This window comes from Alternaria novae-zelandiae, assembly GCF_023758075.1.
Source record: "Alternaria novae-zelandiae strain BMP 2774 chromosome Unknown scaffold_3, whole genome shotgun sequence".
Taxonomy (NCBI): domain Eukaryota; kingdom Fungi; phylum Ascomycota; class Dothideomycetes; order Pleosporales; family Pleosporaceae; genus Alternaria; species Alternaria novae-zelandiae.
In genome coordinates, this window is record NW_026056963.1 from 641,892 (window position 1) to 666,389 (window position 24,498).

At 52.6% G+C, this 24,498-nt stretch overlaps 10 protein-coding genes across 10 annotated transcripts; 5 read left to right on the forward strand and 5 right to left on the reverse strand.

The window, feature by feature from the left end:
* Window positions 1–1,497: 1,497 nt before the first annotated feature.
* J4E88_002185 (uncharacterized protein) lies at window positions 1,498–3,336 on the forward strand (the record flags this gene model as incomplete). The annotated part of the gene is made up of 3 exons (XM_049395851.1): window positions 1,498–1,884; window positions 1,935–2,168; window positions 2,218–3,336. 3 exons carry the CDS (start codon window positions 1,498–1,500, stop codon window positions 3,334–3,336), a joined length of 1,740 nt encoding a protein of 579 aa, XP_049258255.1.
* A 3,601-nt stretch (window positions 3,337–6,937) lies between these two features.
* J4E88_002186 (uncharacterized protein) lies at window positions 6,938–7,444 on the forward strand (the record flags this gene model as incomplete). Its single annotated transcript, XM_049395852.1, has 1 exon — window positions 6,938–7,444. One exon carries the CDS (start codon window positions 6,938–6,940, stop codon window positions 7,442–7,444), a length of 507 nt encoding a protein of 168 aa, XP_049258256.1.
* A 1,525-nt stretch (window positions 7,445–8,969) lies between these two features.
* Window positions 8,970–9,411, forward strand: J4E88_002187 (uncharacterized protein; the record flags this gene model as incomplete). The annotated part of the gene is made up of 2 exons (XM_049395853.1): window positions 8,970–9,216; window positions 9,278–9,411. The coding sequence occupies 2 exons, from the start codon at window positions 8,970–8,972 to the stop codon at window positions 9,409–9,411; spliced, it is 381 nt and encodes a 126-aa protein (XP_049258257.1).
* Window positions 9,412–9,593: 182 nt separating this feature from the next.
* Window positions 9,594–11,426, reverse strand: J4E88_002188 (uncharacterized protein; the record flags this gene model as incomplete). Its single annotated transcript, XM_049395854.1, has 3 exons — window positions 9,594–10,567; window positions 10,619–11,314; window positions 11,366–11,426. The coding sequence occupies 3 exons, from the start codon at window positions 11,424–11,426 to the stop codon at window positions 9,594–9,596; spliced, it is 1,731 nt and encodes a 576-aa protein (XP_049258258.1).
* A 1,143-nt stretch (window positions 11,427–12,569) lies between these two features.
* On the reverse strand, window positions 12,570–13,922 carry J4E88_002189 (uncharacterized protein; the record flags this gene model as incomplete). The annotated part of the gene is made up of 3 exons (XM_049395855.1): window positions 12,570–12,685; window positions 12,778–13,382; window positions 13,432–13,922. The coding sequence occupies 3 exons, from the start codon at window positions 13,920–13,922 to the stop codon at window positions 12,570–12,572; spliced, it is 1,212 nt and encodes a 403-aa protein (XP_049258259.1).
* A 949-nt stretch (window positions 13,923–14,871) lies between these two features.
* Window positions 14,872–15,237, forward strand: J4E88_002190 (uncharacterized protein; the record flags this gene model as incomplete). The annotated part of the gene is made up of 4 exons (XM_049395856.1): window positions 14,872–14,897; window positions 14,951–15,003; window positions 15,053–15,115; window positions 15,170–15,237. 4 exons carry the CDS (start codon window positions 14,872–14,874, stop codon window positions 15,235–15,237), a joined length of 210 nt encoding a protein of 69 aa, XP_049258260.1.
* A 415-nt stretch (window positions 15,238–15,652) lies between these two features.
* Window positions 15,653–17,941, reverse strand: J4E88_002191 (uncharacterized protein; the record flags this gene model as incomplete). The annotated part of the gene is made up of 5 exons (XM_049395857.1): window positions 15,653–15,855; window positions 15,909–16,677; window positions 16,726–16,923; window positions 16,973–17,703; window positions 17,758–17,941. 5 exons carry the CDS (start codon window positions 17,939–17,941, stop codon window positions 15,653–15,655), a joined length of 2,085 nt encoding a protein of 694 aa, XP_049258261.1.
* A 297-nt stretch (window positions 17,942–18,238) lies between these two features.
* On the reverse strand, window positions 18,239–19,687 carry J4E88_002192 (uncharacterized protein; the record flags this gene model as incomplete). Its single annotated transcript, XM_049395858.1, has 1 exon — window positions 18,239–19,687. One exon carries the CDS (start codon window positions 19,685–19,687, stop codon window positions 18,239–18,241), a length of 1,449 nt encoding a protein of 482 aa, XP_049258262.1.
* Window positions 19,688–20,352: 665 nt separating this feature from the next.
* RPS2 (40S ribosomal protein) lies at window positions 20,353–21,241 on the forward strand (the record flags this gene model as incomplete). Its single annotated transcript, XM_049395859.1, has 3 exons — window positions 20,353–20,466; window positions 20,524–20,597; window positions 20,647–21,241. 3 exons carry the CDS (start codon window positions 20,353–20,355, stop codon window positions 21,239–21,241), a joined length of 783 nt encoding a protein of 260 aa, XP_049258263.1.
* A 717-nt stretch (window positions 21,242–21,958) lies between these two features.
* On the reverse strand, window positions 21,959–24,307 carry J4E88_002194 (uncharacterized protein; the record flags this gene model as incomplete). The annotated part of the gene is made up of 1 exon (XM_049395860.1): window positions 21,959–24,307. The coding sequence occupies one exon, from the start codon at window positions 24,305–24,307 to the stop codon at window positions 21,959–21,961; it is 2,349 nt and encodes a 782-aa protein (XP_049258264.1).
* Between the last annotated feature and the right edge of the window lie 191 nt (window positions 24,308–24,498).

Sequence of the window (24,498 nt, forward strand, 5' to 3'; positions counted from 1 at the left end):
CGGGCCGACATAACGTTTCTAGCGTCCGTACGTCTGGTGGCAGTACTTGTAGCCTAGAGCTTATTTGGCACGCCAAACGTAAATGTTGTTGGTGGAAGTTAGGGATAAGGGGGTTCGGGGGGGTCTTCTGCTTCGCGGTGGCCTTGGCGAGTGTCCGGACGAATAGATGTCGTGATGCTTGGCGGCCATTTACTCAAAATTCTGAGTGTGCCAGATGTGGCAGGCTGCGGGATGTTCCAGGGCTTTAGCGCTAGCCAACGGTTTCGCTGCCCGGCGATGTCGTTCGATCTCTCCGAGTTCCTCTGGGTTCCAGCGCCATCCTCTCCGTATGGTTTGCGAGGCCCTCGAACAGCGTGATTTCGTAAGCATCGAGTTGGGCGCGCCTTGTCGAGATTGCAAACGCCTGTTCGGCTGATCATTGCACGTGGTGTGGGACCCTTGGTCAATAGCGCGCCCCTTAGCTGGCCAAGTCTCCAACGTTCACCAGCCTCATCTTACGAAATTCTCCGCTGCACGCATGCGGTCGTTGTACGTATGCTTGATCGACAAGCTTTTCTTGGTTTCATAGGTTTCGAGGTCTTCGCAGTTGCGGTGAGAAGGATTACGTGGAGCTCGCTTCCCCGGATCTTCGCAGGTATAGCACCGAGGGCGCTCGGTATCCGTAAACACCGTCAGGCCATGATCTTGTCGTTCGCATGATCAGCATACTCACATATACGCTTACTAGCCACATATCAAACATAACGATGTTTTAGCCCAGACCTCGGGATCGTTGTTCGCAGACCTTTCCTTGAGGCTCCGAAACGCGTCGATGGACGGCGAATAGCAGTCATCGGTCATTCTCCGGACACGGTGCACTGGCAGCCGTTGAGTGCCGCTGTCACTCATCCTGAATCAGCACGGCAGGTGAAACGCTATGGTACCGCGGATTGGCCGGAGCCTTGCCCATTCCCTTGGAAGATCACGTTGTTGTTTGAGGCCCAACATGAGTCCCCAGGCCACTGGGGTCGTGATGATCGATCAGACCAATCGGCCGATTCCAGGCATCTCCCGGGCTCGCGCACGCTGCTCGAACCGGTACGAGGATCTGCATCTTGCGCACGAAGCGTTGAAGTTATGCCGATGCGTCCTTGCTCGTCTTTGCGCTCGGTGTGATGCGGTGGCTTTGGCGAGCTTCAGATGGAGGAGACAGGAGCTTATACTTTCTTCCCAAGCCTCAACTCTAGATGGGATCGACAGTAGTGCGGTCACACCCGCCAACGCCGAAAAGCGCGAGCCTCGAGTATTTGTGGATATAGATCGTAGCGACCGCCACGCTTTCCAGGTTGCCAATCCTTCAGAGTCGTTCCTTCGTTTCCTTGTTCCGTCCGTTCACGATCCACTTGTGTGGTGACTCGTGTCGCTACTCTTTCCTTATCCTCTCTTATCATGGAAATCATGATGTCCGAAACATACTCCAACGGGAGGTCTTCTTCCTCGTTGGAAGATCCGCACCCGATGGTGGAGCTGGCTCCACCACTCAACTCTCCTCCAGTCTCAGAACCACATCCCATATACGCACCTCTCACTGGAGATGCATCCGGCAAGAGGCCATCCGTGCCTTCCATTATGGGGTACCGTTCTAGGTCAACAACCCCAGGCACATCAGACCCCTCGAAGCGCGAATCATACAACCTCGCCGGCAGCACTTTCCTCATCACAAACGATGGCAGGACGCTCAAACTGCCTATGCCATCAAATTCCAAAGCCGATCCTTTGAACTGGGGTAGATGGAAGACAGCCGGAGCCTTATTCGCCGTAGCGCTCTATTCTGTCGTCTGTCTCACTGCAGCTCAAGCAGCGTCAGTCATACTCAACAGCATCCAAAAAGAGTTCCAAGATGAGGTAAGCTCCGGTGTAGCTACTCGACATGACTATCGCTCACATACTTCTAGGACATACCTCAATGGCAAATCAAAGCGTTGGTGACAGGCCCGACCATGCTCATGGGCATTGGGTGCTTGCTGTGGGTGCCAGTGTCAATCGGGTTGGGTCGTCGGCCTACGATCCTGATAGCGACCACGGTCGTACTAGCTGCTATGGTATGGGCCGGTCAAGCACAAACTTTCTGTTCGCTCGTCGCCGCAGTCTGTTTCCTCGGCTTGGGAGAAGGACTCGCTTTGTCTCTGGTAAACAACGCCATAATATAACTATAACGTCACTCACTAACAGCATCAGGCTTTCCTGATGGTCATTGACCTCACATACATCAATCAGAGATCGATAGGAATAGCCCTCATGTGGTGCATGGCAGGCTGCTTCGGCACCTCTGGCGTTGCACTTGTACCCCTCCTAGCCGACCACGGCAACAACTGGCGTCGATTCTACCACTACTGGACCATTCCCGTTGTCGTCTCGCTCGTCGTAACCTTCTTCCTCTACCCCGAGACATACTTCAAGAGGCCAACAGTAGCTTTCAACGGACTCATTCTGCTGCAGAGTGCCACCGAAAAGCTGACCGTCTACGAAGACCGCGAGAAGGACTCTGAGATCTATCGCGACCTTCCCGAATACCCGCTACGCACCGGCTTTGCAGGCTTCCGTGACCGGGTCGGCCTATCACGCTCACCCTTCGCGTCATGGGCTTCGGCGGGACGGTGCGTTATCCAAATGGGTTACTGTGCCGTCAACCCACTCATCTTTTGGGTCTTCGTTGCCTCTGCGTTCAATTCGGCAAGCATGATCTTCATCGGCGCAACGTACGCAAAGATCCTCATCGCACCACCTTACAACATACCACCAGGCCTCGTTGGTACCGTCAACGTCGCATCCGGCATCGGAGCCCTATGCGGCCTGCCCATCTTCGCCATCCTCTTCGGCAAGGTGCTAAAGCGCCTCTCAAGCCGCAACAAAGGTGTCCTAGAAGCCGAGCACTACCTCGTCAGCTACATCCTCCCCGTCCTCACCGGCGCACTAAGCTCTCTCATCTACGGCCTCGCAGTGCAGTACCAATGGAGGGCATCTGCTTTCTACTTCGCATACGGCATCAACGGCTTCTCCTTCATAACGATGATGATTGCGAACACGCTTTGGGTTACTGAAGCCTTTCCACGGTGGGCAGCTCCAGCCATTGCTGTTGTTTTTGGAGGTTGTTACTTCCTCACTTGGGCTATGAGCTTTGCGCTTGTGCCCTGGATTGAGTCACACGGGTATGTTTGGGTTGGTATTGAACTTATGATTTTCCAAATTGTGGGTGGGTTGGTTGCTATGCCGGTGGCGTTTTGGGGCAAGAGTACGAGACAGGCCATCGCTGGTAGGTGGGCTGAAGATAGGAGCGGTGCGCTTCGCCCGCTGTGAAGGGGTGGGCTTTTAGAGTAGTAATTGGGTGTCTCTCTTCACTCAGGGCATGATGTCTTGGGTTTGGATGGGTGCGGATAATTTATAATCTCGAGCTGCCGCTCAGTGGTACTTTCATGCTCGTGTACCAGTGTATGGTTGTATGTTCCCAGAAGAGAGTCACCGAAAAAGCCCAATTGAACCCGTTTGTGTCCTTTGCACCGACAATGCATCCTCTCTTGACAGTCCAACTGAGTAGGTCAGTCATATTCGGGGAGTTGAGATAATGAGGGGACTGCCTACATTTAATACAGCCGAGATGTCTCTCTAGGTGATACAGCGCTACCAGATGTCGATAGTCGCGTGCTCCATCAACCATGGTTGTGAGTCTGAGCCACATGAAGGACAATCTTGGTCTAGCCCTGCTCTATGAAGATAGCATGGCTGTATGAGAACATAATCTGTTTTGCCCTCTTGGGTCCTGCGACGCAAAATGACGGGAATATCGAGTCCTTCTATAGCCCAGATCGTGTCACCTGATTCCACCCTCCTTACTTGTCTGCGTTGCGATAAGTCATGCATAGGACCGCGCAGAACGAACCCAAGCGATTGTTGTGTTTCAAAAGCCTGCTTCACCCCACGAAAGCTTGTCATTACTTCAGCAAGCCCTATCATCAGCCGCAATTCACGATCCACTTGTTCGTCAGATGGATTTATGTCGGAAGGCATGCCCTCTGCGTTGCCGCCACGGGATGCGTTGCCGCCACGGGAGCAACACGCTCTTGAATGAAGGAAAGACATGCCGTGAGTTCGAAACCTTCTTATCATTGTACTCTGGTCGACGTCCAAAGATGGTATCTTGCAGTGTGGTTGAGTAACCCTGTCCAGAAGACATCCTCGGACGCGCAAACACGGGATCGCAGAGAACTTCATAGTGTGCAGCTTTTCGAGCGTAGGATGGTGATGATCAATATTTTGGTTCCGGCACCGTAGAACAGGATCATGTCGAGAACTGAGCTGAGTCTGGTGATCGTCATGTGCTGTGTGGGTAGCTTGTGGCTGGATTCCGGCAGTTGATGAACTTGACATGGATATCGGACTGGAGGCGGATACCGCGAACTTTTTTGACTGCGCCCCCGTGAAATTTGGCCATTCAGTATCAGTAAACTGACGTATGTTCCAGTCCGGCACCCAGCTAGGCATGACGTCGAGATCCAGAGGCTGATGAGGAGGTACATGCTTCAACACGTCTAGCCGTCTCGTCGTGAATATCAAATGAGTTGCGATATTCCCATAGGTTTCTCTGGTACTCAAGGCATAGTCTATTGGAAGAGCCTCACGAAAGGATAAGGGGAAAAAACTATAGAGAGCGAAGACTTTGTCTTTCGGGTCTGTAGCCATACAACGACGGGCGCGATGCAACAAGTCTAGGCAATCGTGCTCATCTCGTTGAGTCGCTGGAAGCCAGTGTAGAACGCCTGGAGGATCGTGTTTACGCCTGTCGCATAGACGCATGAGCTCCCGAACAGTGTGCGCATCCCAATGGATAGTCTCATAATCTGTATAGAGAGTGACTAGCTTCGCCAGGGATATCTCCTGTAACACCCAGACCCTGTTGAAGTATGGGTGCTGCAGGAACTCCTTGATCAGTGACTCGTCGATCTGGGGATCATCAGCGATGATGCCTTGAGATCTTTTGTCTAGGTAACCCAAGAATCTCGAATTCGCTTCAGTGGGACGAAACCCTAGGTATATCAATACCTGAGAAGCATTTGAGTAGACAGCGTTCATTAATCGGACCTGGTGGTTTCTTTCGGTCGTGCTCTTCTGATCGATACATCTGATAGGTGATGTGAGCAGCCAGCCCCCATACAATATGAAGCCTGCACGGCGAGCTTACATAGCATCAATCCAAAGTACGCGGGGTAAGTTTGGTCTTCTAACGCATCGAAGGGCCGCTTCGCAATTCTTCGTGATGGCGAGTCTTCTTCCATGACAGACTATAAACTGAGAGAGGGAGGCATCGCCGTCTGTTGTCGCCCAAGTATATGAAACTGCCTCGTAAACGGGTGCGGCTGCTAGGCTGACATGGACAAGGTCGCAGACGATATCATCCTGCTTTTGACCGGGGCGTACATGAACTAGCCGGATGCGTTGCTCATCTTCGCAGTCGAGCGGCCTGTACTCGAAGGGTAATACTGGAATAGCTAGCGAGGCCGATTCTGGGACGAGGTCGCCGCAAGACATGCAACAGCGGAACGCATCGAAGACCTGAACGTCAGTATGTCGACACGTGCTTGACGTTTCGTCCATCGCATAAGTCGATCGTCTCTCTCATACGAGAATCTTCTGCGAAGACAGGCAGTCGATGTGAGTGCGCCGGTGTCCTAGGAGCCATTTATAAGAGGTCGAGTTTCAGCCGCTACCATAAGCCCAACAAATGTGAACTTGTCGAAGTAGGTCAGCCCTCACTCGCTTGCGCGAAGGCTGACGTGCACAGCCCGGCGCGTCATCTCTATCCTAGCTGCCGTCCACGCTTGAGTACACAGCAAGAATACGCCTAAATGGTGCAGAAGACGAACCGAGTGTGGCTTTAGCATGAACCTAGCTTTTTGATTGCAATACAGGGTTGTGCATTGGGGACGTTGTCGAGTGTGCCAACGCAACGCGTTTCGACACATCGTCGCACGGGCCCGCGATCAACGGAACGCTCTCCGCAACTCTGAGCCAACCCCACAGTCTTGCACAGCCGCGTAGTGAGACCATTCTGCATTCTGCATTGTGCATATAGTCTTATCGGCTACTGCCTAGCATCATTACCTTTCGAAGATGCAATGAGCACGGCAGTTGGGTCTCGATTCGGCCCAGAAGATGCGCCGCCCACCGGAAGCTCACTACAGCTTCACGATACCGTCGATACACGATGACACGACACTCGATTGCCGCATATACCATCCAGATACCCTGACGAAGCCGAAGGATTCGGTCAATATCGCGCACTGGAAGAGGAGGGGTATCGTCATGGCACACCCATATGCGCCAATGGGCGGTAGCTACGATGATCGGGTTGTTGGTATCGTGGTGGAGGAGTTCTTGCATGCTGGGTGGATGGTGGGCACGTTCAACTTCAGGTACGGTCACAACAGGTCTTCAACGCAGCAGCTTGTAACTAACACGTACTAGAGGTGCTCACGGGTCGAAGGGACGCACTAGCTGGTCTGGAAGGCCCGAACTAGACGACTATACATCCTTCGCCGCATTCTTCATGCACTACATAGCCTGCCTCCGACCCCGTCTTACCTCCGACCTTGCCTTCGCGTCCGATCAGGCTCCGATACTATCGAACCAAAGCGAGTCAATACCAGCGCATGACGATGAATCTCCCATAGTCATACTAGGAGGCTATTCTTATGGCTCTCTCATGCTCAGGCACCTACCGCCCGTACCAACCATACTACAACCCTTCTCCGCTCCAGTAGCAGGTACTGCAGCCGATGAGATAGTTCTGCGCGCTCGCAAGCTAGCAGATCAGAGCAATCTGGAATGGATCAACCTAGCTGGGGATGAAACCAGAGCTAGGAGGAAGAGTAGAGCAGGGCATGAAGCGAGACCTCAGGTTACAATGGGTGGAGAGGAGACTAGCCCAGAGAAGCGCAGAAGTAGCAGAGACGTCCGAAGAAGTCTTGAAGGCGGCTCGCGGCTCGAAATCCGAACGCGGCTAAGAAGCCTCAGTCACAGGCGACGACACGAAAACCACGAACCGATACCGCAGCCAGAGAAGAAGAGCCCGACGACTACAATGCCAGATGTACGCTATCTCCTCATCTCACCGCTTACGCCGCCAACCTCTACACTTGCTGCACCGGCCCTGATACACAAGTTTTGGAGCAGGTCTAAAGACGACTGTCAGGAAGTGATTGGAAAGCATATAACCCTAGCCATCTATGGCGATCAGGATATCTTCGCTTCGTCAAAGAAAATCCGGGATTGGTCAGAACAGCTCAAGGCCGAGCCGAATTCACGCTTTACCAGTGTTGAGGTCGCAGGCGCAGGGCACTTTTGGCACGAGAACGGCGTTGAAGTAAGACTGAGGTCTGCGCTGAAGGAATGGGAGGCTGCGACACGATAACAGAATACAATGTTCTCGGGCTATAGCTTGTCTTCTTCTCATCCTCTGACAACACTTCGTCCATGTCCCCTGCACCCATCCATCATTAGCAGTTGCTCGGCCCAGGCTGGTTATAGTATATATGACGCTCTCTCATGGGATGAGTATCAAATTTAAACACCGACGTTGCTGCTGGGCAGCCCCGGGGTCTAGTCCTTCGTAAGCGGTGGGTGACAATGACAAAGTTTCATGAGATTACCACCCTAAGTTTTTAATCTACTCGACCACCACCACCAACATCGAATGCCTCTTCAATACAAACGCACGGTGCTAGAGACGTCTCAATGATCTGATGCGACGAGTTCGTAACAGTTGTACGATTTTCCTGGAAGAGACTGTTCCGATGCTACTTCTATCGTTCAATATCAACCATCCACAAATTTGACTCTTTTTTAGAACTTTCAACCAACGATTCGTCCAACGGCTATTCACTCGAGTAAGTTGCTTTAGGCTTGTATGAAATGTCCTGATGGTCGCATTACAGGGCTCCTGCTACGCGGAGTCAATGGCTGCTTAAGGCAATTGATAAATGCTCGAGAAAGAAAATCAAAGCAACAATACGAACGCATGAAGTCGAAGTGATCGACCGCTAGCATCCCGGTTCAGCGGCAACGGCCAGGTTGTCTTGACACAATGCTGGTCGGTTGTGGTATCTTCTCTTGGTGAGCCTTGCATCGTCATTGTCAGCGCACGCACATATCAAACGCTACGACATCGTGCCGTGCCTGACTGGCGCTCGTGTTCTCGGCGTGAAAAGCTTGTTCCGGTTTGACGGCGCCACAGTAGCATTCTAGCTCGGAGATTTACCTCTCCACTTCCTCTTCCATGCTTACGGGCGATTCATCCGGTGGGTGAAGGCCTCGGGAAGCTCAGACTCTTTCCTCACCAAAACCACGAAGTCGAGATGGCGATAAGAAGTAAATGACCATCAGTAAGAAACCTGAACAATGCGCAAACTCATGATTAAGTCTTCAAAGGTTCTTGGAGTGTCAGATGCTAGTATCGTCGATACCTAGGTAACGGTCGCATGTTTTGACGTCAGCCTCATCTTACGACAAGACCAGAGCTTGTACCTTTCTAAAAATAAGTCAACTAACGCATCGAAAAGGAGAAGCGCAAAACCAGTGCGCTCGCGAGTATTGAGAACACAGGGCTACAGTACCTCGGTGCCCTGTATGGGGAACATACGGACGATCAGTGCGAAAGAGGTAGGCAACTCCACACCGCTAGGTCCAGGATACACCTCGCATTACAACGTGAAAATAGATGCTTTCTGTAGCTCTCGTACTCGTACTCCGTAATCACGAGCAACGTGCATTTCGGTGGTACTCGGCAGCTACGGCTTTGCGTATATAATTTCGGTATTCCACTCAGCTAGACAGACATCATCAACAACATCCATCACTTCCTCGCCACTACTACTACTACTCCTACTACCGATATTCCCATCTACCAACCAACCACTTTCAACACCATCACCACCAAGATGCAGTTCACCACCGCCCTCCTCGCTCTCGTAGCCAGCACCGCCTCCGCCGCAGTCCTCCCCCGCGACAACCAAGGCCAGTGGAACGTCGAGATCACCGTCGGACCCGACGTTGGCCAAATCTACCTCCACGCCGAGTTCTCAAACGACCAGTACGCCGAGCTGAGGAACACCTGCGTCGAGGCTCAGGACCCTTACCTCCACGGCTGCGACCAGTTGACATTCGACTTCACCTACGACGGAAAGCGTACGTTTACATCTCCATATGCCAGTCTGATAGCTTCGAACTAACTTTTTTTGCCTTGTAGTCGTTACCCTTCAGGAGACTCTGCCAAGCGGTGTTGTCGTCTACGGAGAGGCTGCTATCGAGGTTACCACCGACATTGGTGGCGGCCGTAAGCGGGACGACATCGTCATCCCTGTTTCCCGCGCCGTCGTCTAAGCTGGATAGGTTTGGTGACGATGTCCTTTTGGCATACTTTCGCTCTGCAGAGAGTAGTGTATATATTTTGATCGTAATGCTATTTATTGAGTCAGCGGTGGTTGAGATCAGCATATCATGAACTTTATCACTATCTGAACTATGACTCGTCACAGTACGCCAGGTTCTAACCCTTACTTCTTTCAAACAGTAACAGTGTACTCCACAGCATTCCCTGGATCCCTCGGATAAAACTCAATCATAAACGTCGTAGCCTGACCTGCCGCCCTAACAGCATCCAAAGCCGCAGCCTTGATAACAACACCCTGTGCAGTCCAATCCCACTGGTTACCATACGTCGCTCGACCCTGCTGTAGCACAGGTAGGTACTGAGTCCAGTCGTCCACCAGATACGTTCCATCGGCTTTGGTAGCCTTGATAGCTGCAGGTCTGTTCTGGCCGGACCATGTAATCGGGATGAGCAGGTCTTGGCCGGCTGCTGGTGCGGGTCCGGAGGTACTGGACAGGACTGGTGTAGTGTATTGCAGAACGTTGACTTCGAGAGCGGCGCCGCGGTTGAAAGTCAAAGTCAGGTTTGCTAGGCTGCCAGTGGGCGAGGTAGGCGTAATGATCGATTTGAGGTATGCAGCTGAGAAGGTAATCTTCTCGCCTGAGACGGTGTAGTCTTTGCCTTTGGCTAGCTGTCTGCTTCCTTTACTAATCTTGCTGAGTGTGTTTCCGTTGAACATAAAGCCCAGTGTAGCGTCTCCTACAGTTTCGTTCTTGCGGTGGTAGATGTACGCAGAGCTAAATTGCGTTGTTGCAGAACCGTCCGTAGTACTTTCTGGGAGTGCATTGGGAATGCCTTTCACCGCGTTACGGTAGATGTCTAGGGACACCTCGTCGCGCCAAACATGTGTCGCGCGATCAAGGAAGTCGGCTCCGTTGTCCCAGAGGATGGTCGAAGTGTTGTATTTCGCTGCTGTGCGAAGGAAGAAATCGAAGTATCGCCAGCGCGCTGCGGTCTCGGTAGCGACGGGTGATACAGCCCATTCCCCTATTACGAGAGGAATGTCGGTGAAGTTTCCACGGACGGCGGCGAGGTCAGCTTCGAGAGCAGCTTTGTCGGCGTCAGAGCCCCATGTGGTTTTGCCCCAGGCTTGGAAAACGTAGTCGTCTAGGCATCATTAGTTACGACTACTTCGGTGGTGGAATGATTGTTGCTTACAAGGTGAGTAGTAGTGATACTGAATGCCCCAGGGGTTCCTGAATTTCGGATCAGGCTTCTTGAACCATTGTGACGTCTTCACTCCATCTTCGCCAGCGCCAACGAGCGTAACAACGCGCTTTGGATTATGACCCCCAGCATCGTTGATAGCCTTGAGGAAGATATCGTTCAGCCTGTTAACTTCAGCGCCATGCTCAGCCGTGGTCCCCGGTATCTCATTGATCGTCTCGAAAGCAACCTTTTCGCTCTTGCAAGCAAGCTTCTTGCCAATCTGCTCCCACAGCTTTCCAAGCCTCTCTTCAACGGCCGTGACATTCGTGTTCGCTACTGTCAAATCGGCCCAAGTCCAAGAATCGTGGTGCACGTTGACAATGGCGTACAATCCGCGGTCTGTGACCATGTCTACGACATCTGATACACGCTGTAGCCATACAGGATCAACGGTCCAGTCTGGTGATTGAGAGGTAAAGTGGTACGCCCAGGTAATGGGAATACGAATGCTTTTGAAGCCAGCTCTTTTCGCATCATCAAATGTGCTTCCGACAACTGGTGGGTTGTTCCAGCTGCCTTCGGTCTCCACAGCATCCAGTGTATTGCCAACATTCCATCCGGGGTTAAGCTTTGCGAAGAAAGTACCGGCTGAGATCGATGCGAACTTCGAATTCGAAGGACACTTTACGCCAGTGCCGTTCGTCGCTGCCTTGTATTAGCCATCTCCTTGCGCCTCGAGATCATGGGGAAACGCACATTGAGCGACAGCGAAAGCGCTGTTCAGAAGCACTGCTACGCTTGCATAGGAGGTTCTCATTGTGATGCTTGAGAGCTCTGGCCGACTGTCTCTCAAAGAGGCCAGTAATAAGAGAAAGATATACGATCTCTTATGTTCATCTGGTTCGATTAACCCACCCCATTACCATTTTCTTCCATATAGCCCGACCCACTCCGCATCGCCACCTCTCTATAACCCTCGCATGTTAATGAGGTTGTTACCCCAGGATGTCGCCTCTTGCGGCTAGCGCAACAATCAAGCTTCCCACTTCATTTGCTTATATTGGACCGCCGCCTTCTTACCCGGTTTTGCAGCGCAGAAGCAGAAGCATGGAAGGCGCCTGGAAGCAGATAGTAAGGTCATTTGAGACGCTTTCATTGGTCGTTACTGTGTTTGGTATGGGATCGCGTCCTATGGATATTGTAGACCCCAGTCTGGATTCATATGCAGGTCCTTGCGGGCCTGAATCCAAATTAGCCTGGGAAGTGACATTTCTCCACCAAGGACTATGTCGCCCCGATGATTGCGCTCTGGTCAGTTGCCTCCGAGGTAAGTGGCTCACATGCGAAAGCAGAAGACACATGTCTCCAGAAGTAGTAATACAGTTATTCCGTATCCAAAACAGTTTGGCGACAATGCGGCATGACAGCTGCTGACCGAGTGTAAAGTACTCAAGTCACCACACGTGTAATCAGTGCATACACGCGCGACATCTCCGATACTCAAAAGGCAGACGAGACCCCCAGTAAAAGATCTAAGACAACGATGTACCAAAAGGTGAAGGCCTCCGAGTACCATCAGCGTACAGTATGCCATTGGGGGAAACAAGAGAGAGCTAGCAAAACAACTGAAGAAGAGATTGATTCCTGGAAGACGTCCCGACCGCCCTAAGAACGCCGAAAAAGAAGAGAAAGACCAGGTACTAAGGTCATTAACCCACAGTGTCGCATGAGACACGAAATGTATTCAAGGAAAAACGCCGCATATGATTTGGTCCAAGGTCTTATCAGACATCTCGTCTGCGGAAGGGCGGCCATGCGACTCGCGATGACGTTTGTACTCCCTCGCGGCAAAATGGCGTTCGCGCATCTTGACAAAATAGATTCTCCGTTCCTCTGACGAAATGTTATGCGGCTTGCATAGCTGCCTCGGTACGTGGAATTCATGCTCGCGCTCGGAGCCCTACTCGGGGCGGGGCCTCTTGGCACCGTGCGGGTTCTGCCAGCTGCCATCGTTGCCGCCTTGGTTGCCTTGGAAGAATCCTGGGTTGAATGCTGGGTTGCCGCCGAAACCGCCTCCTGTAGTCTCAGTGTTAGCGATCATCCAAGCGAAGGACCAAGAAGTATGGGGGTTAAGTCACTAGTCGGAGGATGAAAGTTTCTCGACGTACCCATTCCTCCCATCATGCCCATGTTGCCACCACCCATACCCATCATGTTGGCTCCCATGCCCATCATGTTACCGCCCATAGGCATGTTCATGCCACCCATGGGGTTTCCGCCCATAGGGTTCATGCCCATGTTGCCGCCACGACCACGATTGCCCATACCACCACGCATGTTACCGCCCATCATACCACCGCGATTGAAGCCGCCTCCGAAGTTGTTCATGCCGCCCATAGGGTTGCCGAAGTTGCCCATCGGTGCTTGAGCCCCGTAGCCTCCCATGTTGCCGCCCATGTTACCGCCAGCAGGAGAAAAGTTACGGTTATTTTGGTAGCCCATGCCTCCTCTGTTAAAGTTGCCACGGTTGTTATTGTATCCGCCCCTGTTGTTGTATCCACCTTGGTTACCGTAGTTGCCGGAAGTAGCGCGATCGTTCCTACCCTTGTCTCGCGCGGGAACATCCTTTGGTAGTGTCTTAAACGGATTGACGTGTGGAGGACTAAAGATCGCGGTCGGCTTCTTCGTGTGGGCTTGGTCTCTGAAGAGGTTCTCGATCTGGTGCTTCAGAGCAGTAGCTGCTTGAGGTGAGTTCAAAAGAGCGAAGACTTGACTACGAGAGTGATTAGCCTGGTGTGCCTCAAAGCAATGGAGTGACTAACCCTTTGCTCTTTCCGTTGACCTTGTGCTCGTTGAAGGTTACCTCGACAAGTTCGTCTTCGCAACCACTCTGATTAGCCCATCCGCGAATATCTTCTTCGCTAATCCACCAGTTTACGTCGTTGATCATAAGCGCTGCGGTCGCGCCGGGATCGGTCGGGCGATCATCGTCCTCACCCTGCTTGCGCTTTGTACCCTGTTGCTGAGGTGCTTGTTTGTGAACGTCGAGGCCAGCCGCACCCCCTGTGGATGCTATCTGTTGGGTGCTCTGGTCGTGATGGCCATCCCCGTTTGTTGCGTCCTCTGTGGACTCTTTGATCGCTTGCTCGCCGTTTTCCGCCTTCGTGGTATCCGGTGCGTTGTTTGATGTCGCAGCGTTCGCATCTGTGTTGGGGGTGTTGGCGTCGGTTACGGTGGTGTCTTGCTGCGCGGCCGAGTCTTGGTAGGAGTCATCGCCGTAGATGTCGATATCGAAGTTGTCGTCGTCAGCCATGTCTGCTGTGGTATGTCAAGTCAACTGCAGTAAGCGATGAGGTTTGTTCCGGTATTCTTTCTTTAATTCGCTTTTAGGTACTTGATGTGCTAGTATCAATAGCGAAAGTACATGCAATTCTGTGATTGGCATACAAATCAGCATGATGAGATAGAGGGGTGATGACAGAAAGTATGCGTTTGCGATCCGGTGCAATGCGAAAGCGAGAGAAAAGACAAACAGCGTAGAGTGTAAGGCCATACGTACAGTGCCGCTGTCGGCGCGTGGTGACAAGGTCCAGAAAGACAGCTCAGTGCAAGACGGGGTAGTCCGATCGCCCCTGGCAGATGCGGAGATGTAAAAGGTACAGGATGTGGTGTGAGAGATGTGTGTGTGAAGCCTCAGCCTGCCTCCTGCGCTTGCTATTGCTAGCTTCCAGTACAGTGTGCGCGAAGCGAAGTTGCTGTATACAATGTCCCTTCGAATTGATGCGGCGCTGAATCGTGCGCTACCAGTAATAAGAAGAAATGGAGAGCAACGAGGACGAGCTCGAGTCAAATGCCAAACACGTTCCCCTTCAACCCTTGACTCTGCGCGTGAGTCGACGTAAGCAAGCGGGTCGCAGTCGCGTGTCTCGTGGGCGGCTCTGCTGCGTAGTGAGTAACTGCGTTGAGTGACAAACCTGGGGAAGTGGATAGAGTCGACTTGTCGGCGCGAGCACGAGTGATGGTGAGCGACAGACGAGGACGCGGATGCGATAGCTCGAAGTTAGCGTCGCCGCTTAGCGTGCTTGGCGCAACACCTACCCCTGTCGGGTTTCTCCGCAAGGCCAGATTGCGTCCGTCTGGTAATTTGGCAGCTACTACCCTGAGTTCGCGACCGTTCCAACAACCCGCGATACACTCAACTCGACAAGTCACTCACGACAACTCCATTCACCCCACGAACCAACAGTCACACGCCAGTCGCCATGGAGAACGTCAAGGAATTCGCTGAGTAAGCCGGACGGCAATCGCACGATGAGGGAGCAATGGCTAACCTCTGCGCAGTATGCCCGCTGAGTTCCTCCGGGAGGGTACTCTGTTCATGAACCGCTGCACCAGTACGACCGCCTCTGCAAACCGATAACGACGTATCTAACACAACCACAGAGCCCGACAAGAAGGAGTTCATCAGGATATCGCAAGCAGTAGGAATCGGTTTCCTGATTATGGGTTAGTGACAGGTCGCATGTCCGCCCCAGATCCATCAGACTGACCATTTTGCAGGAGTCATCGGCTACGTCGTCAAGCTGGTCCACATCCCCGTAAACAACATCCTCGTCGGCGGCTCATAGACGGCCCGCGCCACGACACATCGATTCTCTTCCCTTTGCATCTTCGACCACGACACCGGTCCGTTCATCATATCATCTTGTATTAAGGGCATTGGGAGTGGAAAGACCGGCCTTTACCTTGCGGGCTCCATAGAGGACATATGGCATACTCAAAATGGCTGTACAGTACAGAGGTTGGGTCAGCGGGAGTTTGATTATATCCAAATTTAGGCATGCGCAACATTCACGTTGATCGAGTTTGCGGACCACTTGACGTGATGTAAACTGGATTCGTGGGCCAGAGTCGACTGATCCAGAACCGAAAGTCCCCGCGTATATACGATAACCTTCCGAACTCCATCCTAGATCCCTATATACAATGCCTACGTTCGCCCGTTTATCGGAAGTCTGGTAGGGTCAGCTGATGCAGGAGCTTTCACTCCTCATTCATCATGTCTTCGTACCACATAGGATGCCTTCTCGACCTGCCCTCGGTATTGTAGAGCCGCTCATCATGATGCAACATGTGATTGACCCGCCTTCCAATCTTCGGCTCCGCCTCATCTTCTTCAAGGCCGTCATTCCATGTGTGGACTGTGCAAGTTCCCTGTGAGGTCCCCCAGCCATTCCATGAAGTTGCTAGCAACGGTCAGTAAAAAATCTGATGATATAAAGTGTATATAGATGCTTACCAGCAATCATGGGCGCATTAGGATGCCAGCTCGCATCACGAACACAGGTCTGCCATCTGCCTTCGTTCCTACCCCAGTGATCGTACATGCCAGAGAGAAGATCTGTCTCACGTGGCCTTGAGTTTCTGGTCGCTTTGAGAACATCGACTTTGCCAGCAAGAGTCGCATCCAGGTTCCAGATGTAGACCGATCCATCGTAGCTGCCGGAGTAGACATATCGGGAGTCTGTGCTTCCGGGTGGTGAGAAGTGACATCGGATAAGCGTCTTCAAGACCTTGTGCCCTCGGAAGGTGACAAGCGAGCAGTCGTGTGGATGTGGGCGGTAGTCGTCGAAGTCGTACGCGTTGGATCGGTACTCAAAGCGGTTGGTGTATGCGTTGGGATCAATGCGATCAGCCTTCTCTTTCGACATCATTTTCCTCAGATCCCAAAGCTTAGCGGTTTGGTCCTTGCCGTTGCTAAGTACGTATCGCCCATCACCCTTGCTGTCGACATACGTTAGTCCCTCGGTGTGACCGAGGAAAACACCAGCTTCTCGGCCATCGCCCATGCTTCTTCGGTCCCAGACCTTGAGTGTAGTGTCATCTGAACCAGAGTAGAGAATATGAGGCGAATTAGTGTCACCGAAGCAGACCGCATTCACGTCGTCCTGGTGACCCGGTATGCGCAGTACAGACTGACGGCGCTCTATGTCGTACACATAGACAGAGCTGTCTCCTGTTCCTGCTACAATTTCACGTCCATCGCCAGAAAATCGTATCGACCAAATCTGGAACGGTCAGTTGCGAAGTTGAATCTGATGTGTGTATTATCTTACACCAAAGTATCCGCGGAATCCACGCGGGGTTGGTCGACCCAGGTCTGAAAAATCGAGGTAATGGGGCTCAGAATCGTCACTGGGGTCGGTGTGTGCCAGCGCGACGATACTTCTAATCGAGCTGTATGCGAGGAAGCGGTTGTCTGGACTTAATGACGCATCCGTAATAGTCCATTGGCCGCCATCATATCTCACCGTCTGCGACAGGTCAGTTTTGCAGAGCTTCGCATTCAAGGATGTTACTTGCCTTGTAATACTTCCAGTCATACGGATTTGATGTGTCGTACATGCGCACTTTGAAGTCCTGAGCGCATGAAAAGAAGAAATTACCATCGTCAGAGAACTGTCCCGAATAACATCGCGCATTGTAGTGTATGATGGTGTCCGCCACAGACTCGGGTATCATGTCTTGCCTCAGCAGCTTTGTGGAATTCTTCTGGCGACCATCACTACCGATGCCTAGCTCTCGTCGCATGATGTTGTATGCTAGCCTCTTTTTCCTCTGGAGTGTATCCTCTGGTCGTGGGTTCGTTCCGAAGTTACCACCTTGCATCAATTCCTGGCCCTGCTCGCTGGGCACCTTTTCAAACAAGTCTCTGCCTCGTGGCCCTCGCCTTCTGCCAGAAGACCTTGTGCCAATAGGATCATAGCCGGTGCCTGCATTGCTGTCCTCTTCATCTTCCTGCTCATCATCGTCAAACCTGTGTCGCCGAAGCCCCGATCGGGGAATCAAATCGGTGGCGAATATCCGCCCTAATCCGGCATGCCCGAGTAACTGCATTATCTGCTCACGTGTAATCATGACTGGCTGCCGAGGGTCGTCTGGATCTTCGTCATCCCCGTCCTCGTCTTCTTCTTCGTCCTCGTCATCATCATCCTCGTCCTCATCCTCTTCTTCGTCGTCATCTTCGTCGTTATCGTCGGTGTATTCGAATGCGATCTCCACTCCGCTGAGGTTACTCAATCGTTCGGCAGCATCTTGTGATAATGTCAGTAAATAGTTCATGAGCCATACAAAACAGATTGATATACCATGGAAGCTCAAATCGCCTTCACCGTCCTCATTGTCGTCGGTCCCCTCTTCTGCGGGCACAAAGTCCATGTCGTCATCATCATCTTCAGTATCGCGCCAGAACGGGTCGTTTGGATCGTAAACAATGGTTCTTGCGGTGTCCTCCTCGGTAGGTGGGCTAGTCGGGGCGTGCGAAGAACTCATATTTGCGAGAAGCTGTCCAGCAGATGTCGCAAGTTGTACCGAGGTGATTATGATGGTGATGCTCGTAACGGGCGGGAGCTTTGTTAGTAGTGACGGTAATAAGACGCGCTATCTCCGTTTTCTCCACTCTTATCGATAGATTGAGCCACGCAGCACGGCTGTCCACATGACGACACGTTATTGGCATGAGCAAGTAGAAGGGTATGTATTGCATGGCGATTCATTGATTTAAAAGCGTGGGTAAACAAAAGGGTATCTAATCTCGAAGAAAAGCATGTCAGCAACCCCGCATCGAGCTCAATCAGGATCAGTATCCTGATGCGAAATCATGAGTTCGGGATCCGGATCATCGTCTTCAGAGTCAAAGTACGTTTGTCTAGGCGACGCAGCCTTCTGCGGCGGGGACCGACTGATCCTGATCGCAGATCCCGTCATCTCCTCTGGTTCCCTAGCCTCAAAACCATCATGATCTATCAACGGTTCTGTAGCTCGTTCCTTGCCCTTTCGTTTCAACCCAAGAGTCTCTTCTAATACATTCTTGCCTTGGTTGAACGCTTCCAGCTCGGCACCGATAGCGCAAACTAGGAGGTTCCAACTTCGCGACGACGCGAACTCTAGCTTCTCTTCGAGGTAGGCAATTATTGCATCCATTTGCTCGAGAAGCTTATTGGGATCTGGGGCGCTTTTCTGTGTCGTGGGCCGCATAGAGTCTTGTAGGGTTGTCTCGTAGTCTGCCACCCTTTTCATGACGTCGGTCCATAGTACTGCGCCCTCGTCAAGCGCACCACGATCTCTATCGACCTCTTCGCACCTCTCAGCCAGCCTTGTGTACTCGTCTTGCCAGTATTCGCGTGCCATTTCGAGTGTTCTTCGCTTCGCGGGTAGTGTGAGGAACGGAGAAGACGACATTGGTACGTGGTCCGCGTTCGGAGGTCGCGCAAGGAAGTTTGAAACCTCCCGATCTAACAGTGACAGCGATGTCTTGTACGATGCCAATTTGGCTTCCACGGAGTTTTCCGTATCAGCCAGCTCGTCCAAGACTCGCCGGTGTTGTCTCTTCAGCGCCCATAGTTCTTCTTCCTTCTGTCGAATCTCCTGTTCTAGCTTCGAGGCTTCCGTTTGTAAGGTTTGTGCTCTTGCGCCAGCGTCTTCTCTTTCTATATCCCTGATCTTCTTCGCGAGCCGTACACGCTTCTGGCTCCACGCATCGGTCTTCTCCACTGTGCTTTGCAGCTTCCTCAGATCCTCATCTAAGAGGTCTAGTTCCTCAGCCTTGATACTGGCAAGTTGCCTTATCCGCTTAGATATGCCTTGCCTTGCTGTGTTTAGTCCTACTTTCTTGCTCCGTGTTGCGCTGTGGCCGTTTCCGCTGTCCTCGCCTCGGTCACTGGACCGAACACTGCTAACAGTTGGTGTGGTGCTTCCATTCGATCCACGACCGTCTCCTGCGCGAAGGCTGCCCATCAGGCCATCAGATTGTGCGTCAAGCAGCTCTTGCAGCTGTTGCTCGAGATGTCTAGCTCGCCGTTGCAAAGCTAGTAGGTCGTCGGGAACGCGCGGCGGCGGAGAAAGGCTGGATTTTGGAGCGTGCCATAGTACGGAGGAAGTTACAGGCGGTGGTATTCGAGGAGAAGGCGGAGAGTTGTAAAGTGGTAGTTCGTGTTCGCGCGCGTGAGGGTCTTCGAAAGACTTTCTGAATCGCCGCGGCGGTGAGAGCGAGCCGAGGACTGAATTAAAGATAGACATTACGATTAACCATGAGACTCCTGTGCGCTCTATGGTATATTTGAAGAGGCGTTGGTGAGAAGTAGTTGTGCATGTGGTAGCGTTGGTACCTCGCGCATGTGAACGAGTCAGGCGCGCACCGAGAGCTCTTAGTCAGCCACGTCATCCCAGACAGCTTGGGAGCATGAGACATGCGATGTTGATGGACAGAACGATCAAGCAGAGCACGAGATGCAATCAGTCATGAGAGATTTTCGTGAGGAATAAATGCGCTGACAAGCTAGAGACGTATTGTCGTACTTGCAAGATTCGCGTGAAGTACCCTGGCAAATGACTTCGGATTGTTGCATCTTGGGGTATGATAGAATCTATCGGTACAGAGAGGTAATCACTTAGCTAAACGCAGCAGCAAAGTCTCCAAGAATTGCGCTTTGGAGCTGTGGTGATCACCCGTGGACTATTCACTTGGGCATCCCACATGCAGCCTGGCTGCGCCAAGCCACATGCGGCTAGCGTCATCCACGACCTAAGCGAGCATTTCAATATCGAAAGTTGCAAGTGCGACCGCGACAACAGCACGCACTAACTCCCAGGAACTCCAAATCGTACGCTCTCCCACCTCTCCTCACCCTCTCAACTGTCGCTAATCGCAAATCTAGCAGCCGTATACCCCACCAACATACATCATGGCTGACGCTCCTGCCCCCGCTCGCGGCGGATTCGGTTCTCGTGGAGACCGCGGTGGTGACCGTGGACGTGGTCGCGGACGTGGCCGTGGCCGCCGTGGCGGAAAGACCGAAGTACGCATATAAAACATCTTGGAGGCATAAAGTGCGGGAAATTGACAATTGGCATAGGAGAAGGAATGGCAGCCCGTCACCAAGCTCGGCCGTCTCGTAAAGGCCGGCAAGATCAAGAGCATGGAGGAGATGTATGTTTCGATGCGACATTGGGAGGGAACATTCACTGACTGCGGGCAGCTACCTCCACTCTCTCCCCATCAAGGAGTACCAGGTCGTCGACTTCTTCCTCCCCAAGCTCAAGGACGAGGTCATGAAGATCAAGCCCGTCCAGAAGCAGACCCGTGCCGGTCAGCGTACCCGCTTCAAGGCCATCGTCGTCATCGGTGACTCCGAGGGTCACATTGGTCTCGGTATCAAGACCTCCAAGGAAGTCGCAACCGCCATCCGCGCCGCCATCATCATCGCCAAGCTCTCCGTCGTCCCCATCCGAAGAGGTTACTGGGGCACCAACCTTGGTGAGCCTCACTCGCTCCCCACCAAGGAGAGCGGAAAGTGCGGTTCCGTCACTGTCCGTCTCATTCCCGCTCCCCGTGGTACCGGCCTTGTCGCATCGCCCGCCGTCAAGCGTCTCTTGCAATTGGCTGGTGTCGCCGACATCTACACTGCCTCTTCCGGTTCCACCAAGACCCTTGAGAACACCCTGAAGGCTACCTTCGTCGCCGTCGCACATACCTACGGTTTCCTCACCCCCAACCTGTGGGCGGAGAAGAAGCTCACACCATCCCCGCTTGAGGAGTACAGCGACATCCTCCGTGAGGGTAAGAGGTACTAGAGGGTGTTTCTGCATGGGTTCTTTTTAGCATTCAGGGTTATGGCGCGGGGTATTACATTCAGGACCTCACGTATGTATCCAACGATAGTGCTGGGTACACCGGCATGAAAATGAACAACTTTCAATGATGACCTTGAAGTCATGACACTCCATGTGCTTGTCTCGCGAAAGCACGTTTACCCTGAAATGACGAGACTATGCGTTCAAGAAGATACACCAAGATGTGTGGCAAGTGTAGCCCGTTGTGAGGTCATTCCAACACCTAGGCGGGTGTAATTCTCACAGATGCGCGTAAATTCCTGCATGGTTCATCATCTACCCTAGAAAGAATCTCGTCGTCGCCCAGTCGTATCTAATACGTGCAGTCTACCCTGAACATGTAAACTACGTTGTGTTTTCCGGTATCAATCCAAAACGCAGAGTATACCTTCACGGTATAGTATGACTCGATTGAAAAGAGCTTCGTTGTACGAGCACGTCGACGAAGCAGCCAAGAATGATATTGGAGTGATTAAGTTGTAGATGATACACGCATCGACATAAGGGTTCTGATACGTAATGTCATTGGGTATCGAACGTACTCTCGACTATCCGTACAAAGCCATAAACCGCCAATATGATAATAATTATATACAGGAAAAGAAGTTATACCACGTGTGTTTCGTCACCATTGCAGCCTCGAAGATAAGCACAGTAGCATCGCCACGATGCGACAAACTACGACTGCAACAGCAGCATGTCCTTCCCATGCAACACAAACTGACCAGGCCACAATGAGCTCATCATCTCGTTGACCTGGTGTAACGCGTGATTCACCAGAGCCGGACCGGCCAATTTAGCGTAGGGCATGTTTTCGAGTGAAAGAGGCATGCAGCCTGGCGGAGCCGGAGGTAGTACTATTTCATGGTTTTTCTTTAGAGTTATCGTGTCCATGCCACTGAGGAAACAGCGTACGTTGACCCCAAGAGCTCCTAGCATGTTGTTGACTTGTTCCAGGGCACTGTATACTAAAGCTGGACCGAAAAACTTTTCGTACTGGAGAGGGTCGAGACCGTAGGGTTGACGGGCTTGTTGAGGTGCTGAGGGTTGAACTTGCGGTGGTGCTGCTGATGCGGTCATGGGAGGAGCCTGCTGGTAATGTTGCGTGACAGGTGCTGGCGCGGCTCTCATGGGCGCCGGCGTAGATACGACTGCCCTGTTGTTGAAACTTCTCACGTCGGCAATGAGACGAGGACCTGATTTCGCTGCCTCGATGCGCCTCTGAATGGCAGCCACCCGTCGTCTCTGGGTCTTACACATGCCCTCGCGCATCCAGGCTGGAAGCTGGCTTATGATATTGACTTTCGCCTGCCCGCCACTCAAAATTATGGCCGCTTTTCTTTCAATCTCTCTCAGAAGATTAGCCTCGGTCAGTGTCGGTTGGCGGACGCTAGAGTGTGGTATGCATAGACGAAAAAGGTCGATATACTCGGGAGTTGAGACAGGAGTTTGCGGGTCAGTAAGCTGCGTTGCTGTTGGTCCTGCCGTTGTCCGGCCCATACTTGGTGAATTGGACTGAGCTGGTGTGAGCAGGGTGTGGTGCGCCGGCGGGATCACAGCGAGGTTACTTGGTGCATCATCGGTCGGTTCAGTCTTGATGACTGGCTCTCTATCGATGATGTCTTGCCCCACAACTGACCGTTCTGGCGTCTCTTCAGGTTCAGAGTTCATGCTTTGATCCTGACTATCCCTCATGTTGTCATTGATAAGCGCCCATTCGTATCTGTCATAAGGGCTGGGAAGTATTTGAGGAAGTGCCGTACTGCGGTCACCTGCGGACTCGCGACTGTGCGTAGTACGCACGCGTTTTGCTGAACGCTCATGCTGAAAGCCCGATGGTCCTTCGTTCTCTTCCTCGACATGCCGACGTTTGCCTGAGTTGGCGTATGCAGAGAACGGCATGGGCGGATCTGTGGGTTCAATTGGTGCAGCTGGGACAACCGCATACTTGCTTGTAGAGAGTCCGCCAGGGCGGACGGCCCTATGGTTCGTAAAGGACTCATTCGATTGATTCGAGGTCGACGGGGCTGGAATTGACGTCTGAGCAGTCTCGGTTTGTGATGGGAGTCCCTCGGATGCCGATTGGGTTGGGATGAATGTGATGTTAGGTTCCGTATCTGTAGGCACCGATGAAGAGTGACCGGGGCGGATCGATGCTGGAACGTAGCATATGCCGGCCGAGGAAATTGTTGGGTTGTCTGCAGGCAGCGTCGAGTTCTGGCTGGCATGATCGAAAGCCGGCGTGGCTGAGTAAATCGCGTGGCTGTCTTGTGCCGCTTGTGAAGTGGCAGTCTCCTGTACAGCAGCAGTCTCTTGTGCAACAGCGATCTCTTGTGCAACGGTAGTCTCCTGTACAGCAGCAGTCTCCTGTACAGCGACAGTCTGTCCTGGAGCGACAGTACTTCGCAGAGACTCAGTCATCTCAACCGCCGGCTCTCGATTCTCACCTCCCGCTGCCGTCTCGTCCGAATGAGCGTGAGAGATGACCTGCTGTGGCACCTCCATCTCACCCACCGATACGTGACTCTCGTCTTCCTGAGTGTGAGCGATGACGTGCTGTGGCTCTCCCATCTTTCTCAACTCAACGACACTCTTGTGTAGGTTTTCCATCTGTCGTAATAGACTTTCTTCTTGGGCAACACTGAACCACTGTTGTGGTGATGGTGGTGGTGGTGTCGATGTCGATGTCGGAGGTGCATCTATGATCGAGGCGATTGACATCGGGTCTGGAGTGGCTTCCTGCGCCGCGTCGAAGAAGCCCCCGCTCTTTCTCGATTGCGCGCGCGTAGACCGCCGCAGGGGAGTCGCTGCCTTCGCGGGCGATGCTTTGGCAGGAGCGCTCTTCTTGGATTTTGCTGCAGCACGGCGCGGGGTGTTGCGCAACGGCTTCTTCGAGGTCTCAACCTCATCCTCCGCGCCCTCGGCATGGAGGTTGTCTGATACCATTGGCATAACATTTTCTTTGCCGATTCCTTCCTCTGCGCCCGGTGTTCCTGCCGCCGTGCTGCCTCTGAGCCAGCGCATCATGACGTGTGTTGTAGGCGATTGCCGAATGTAAGTCGAGGTGGAAGGTGCGACCGCTGGACGTTCGGAAAGGGCACCGGAAGCGGGAAGTCGATGGAATTGCTTTTTTGATTATCGCTATCCGTTGCAGTACCTCTTGCGATCTTGCGCGCGTCACTCAGAGTGGGCGGATGACAGTGCTTGACATGTGCGAT